The sequence below is a fragment of the Sinocyclocheilus grahami genome, unplaced genomic scaffold (genome assembly GCF_001515645.1).
Source record: "Sinocyclocheilus grahami isolate Dianchi unplaced genomic scaffold, SAMN03320097.WGS_v1.1 scaffold2566.1, whole genome shotgun sequence".
Taxonomy (NCBI): domain Eukaryota; kingdom Metazoa; phylum Chordata; class Actinopteri; order Cypriniformes; family Cyprinidae; genus Sinocyclocheilus; species Sinocyclocheilus grahami.
This window is the reverse complement of record NW_015507745.1, coordinates 48,613-50,661: the sequence shown is the minus strand read 5'-3', so window position 1 is coordinate 50,661 and position 2,049 is coordinate 48,613. Positions and strand designations below refer to the sequence as shown.

Genomic DNA, 2,049 nt, shown 5'->3' with positions numbered 1-2,049 from the left:
TGCCTAGTGTTTAACTATTCCTTCGAATATGAGGGGCTGAATCTTAATGACTCCTTGCTACCTGGTCCAGTTCTAAGCCCCTCTCTCCTTGGTCTCCTCCTGCGGTTCAGGGAGCATTGTGTAGCCATAAGTGGGGATATATGTGAGATGTTTTCATCAGGTCCTGCTACTGCCTGAATACTGACCACTTCTACGTTTCCTATAGCATGACCTGCGATGAGATGACCCTCCAGATAATTATGAATGGCAAGTCCTCCCCTTCGGGACTACGTGCAGCCCCTGCTGTGCCACCTTCACCCTCCAGCGGCACGTGGCTCTGCACAGTACTCCTAATGAGGATGTGAGATTCTCAGTGGATAAATGCTTGGACAACTGTCTACAAAATTTGCCCTCTGGACAAAAAGCATGTCAGTTAGTAATGTAATAGAAGTTGTTAGCCCCCCCCCCCAACCTCCACTGAGCAGGAGTTGTGGCTCTCTCAAGATAAAGCCAACCCATGAGAGTCAACCTTGGGTCTGAGCTGGCACTGCGAGTCTGACCAGCTAGGGTTCAAACATAGACCTGTCACATATATTGCCTTGATGATGAGGAGCATCTGCTGGGTGCTGGCAAGTCAGTATGTCCCTCTTGGGGTCATCCTTCCATATACGACCAGAGCCAAGGTGATTGTGCAACAGCTTTGAGTGAACCACCGGGACTGGGATGATCCACAACTCCCTAATGAGGTCCGGCATGCATAGATAGCCTGGGAAGAGGAGCTACCGCAAGTAATGCTCCCTAGATGCTATAACCCCTCTTGCATGGATCATTCAGACATATGCCGGGAGATCCACATCTTCAGTGATGCCTCTGAGAAGGCATATGGGGCTGTGGCCTACCTCCGTTCAGAAGGTCACCAGGGGAACTCCATCTTGCCTTTCTTTTAGCCCCATCCAGAGTGGCCCCACGAAAGCAACAGATACAGTCAATACCGAAATCTGAGCTCTGTGCCACTTTGTTGGGTGCACAGTTGGAAAATTTGCTTGCAAATGAGCTCATTCTGAATTTGGACAAGATCACCTACTGGACTGACTCCACTGTTGTGCTCCACTGGCTTCATTCCGAATCCTGCTGATACAAGGTTTTTTGTAGGCATCCGGGTAGCGGAAATTCAGGAGTTGACCAATCAGGCAGAATGAAGAACCCTGAAGACCCTGACTCATGGCAAGAACCTGCGAGATCTTATTGGCCCCAACAGATGGCTTCAGGGTCCAAAGTTTCTACTGCAACCTTGGGAGGAGTGGCCCTCTCACCCCACCTCACGCTTTCCTGACTCTGAAGATACCACTGAACTTAAAATAAAATTGCTTGTGTAATGGATTGATAATAATATAAATCATATAATAATTATATAAATCATATAAAATAACTCTTAAGTAATTATCATTAAAGCCAGACTACTATTATTATTACTACTGACAGCATGTAATTATGTAATTTAATTGTCATTTCATCATGATAATATTATGGATTATCACCTGTGCACAAAATTCAAAACCAGAAACAACAAACTAGTGAAATACTATCTTGAATCATTTAAAGCTGAATTGTTCAATCAGTTATTTGAAACATTGTGAATATGACGAAATCAGACAGATGCAGTATGTAATTTTCCCCGTAGGCTTTTATTTTCCCTCTTCTCGACTCCAGTCCAGCGGGTGGCGCTACAACACAGACGCTTGTTTGCCAAACACCATTAAACCTCAGAGGAAGAAGAGGTTCACCATGCTTTGTCTTGTTTTGTTGTGATGCTGGTTTAATACAAACTGTTAGAAATGTTGTTTCTGTAAATAGAGAAATACAGTTTTTGAATCAGGTCAGTAGATACCTGTAATATTCTCATTCTCATAGTCGTGACTAGGCAAGAGTCTTCTTGAAGCAAGCAGGAATATCTGGAGGAGTATCATCTGAACTGAAATCTGCTGCTGTGAAGATGCTGTTTGTTAAAGAGGAGAGTGAGGAGAACACGAGTGAACCAGAACCTTGGAGAATAAAACAGGAGGAACCAGA

General features: G+C 44.5%; 2 protein-coding genes across 2 annotated transcripts in view; both read left to right on the top strand.

Moving 5' to 3' along the window:
- The window catches only part of LOC107575319 (gastrula zinc finger protein XlCGF57.1-like), a 23,641-nt gene extending 21,641 nt beyond the window's left edge, over positions 1-2,000 (top strand). Inside the window, exon 3 of the mRNA XM_016261717.1 lies at positions 1,923-2,000. Within this exon, the coding sequence (XP_016117203.1) occupies positions 1,923-1,950 (28 nt within the window). The 3' untranslated portion in view covers positions 1,951-2,000. The remainder of the gene's footprint in view (positions 1-1,922) is intronic.
- LOC107575317 (zinc finger protein 22-like) overlaps positions 1,796-2,049 on the top strand; it is a 2,120-nt gene continuing 1,866 nt past the window's right edge. Inside the window, exon 1 of the mRNA XM_016261716.1 lies at positions 1,796-2,011. Coding sequence (XP_016117202.1) covers positions 1,973-2,011 — 39 coding nt within the window. The 5' untranslated portion in view covers positions 1,796-1,972. The remainder of the gene's footprint in view (positions 2,012-2,049) is intronic.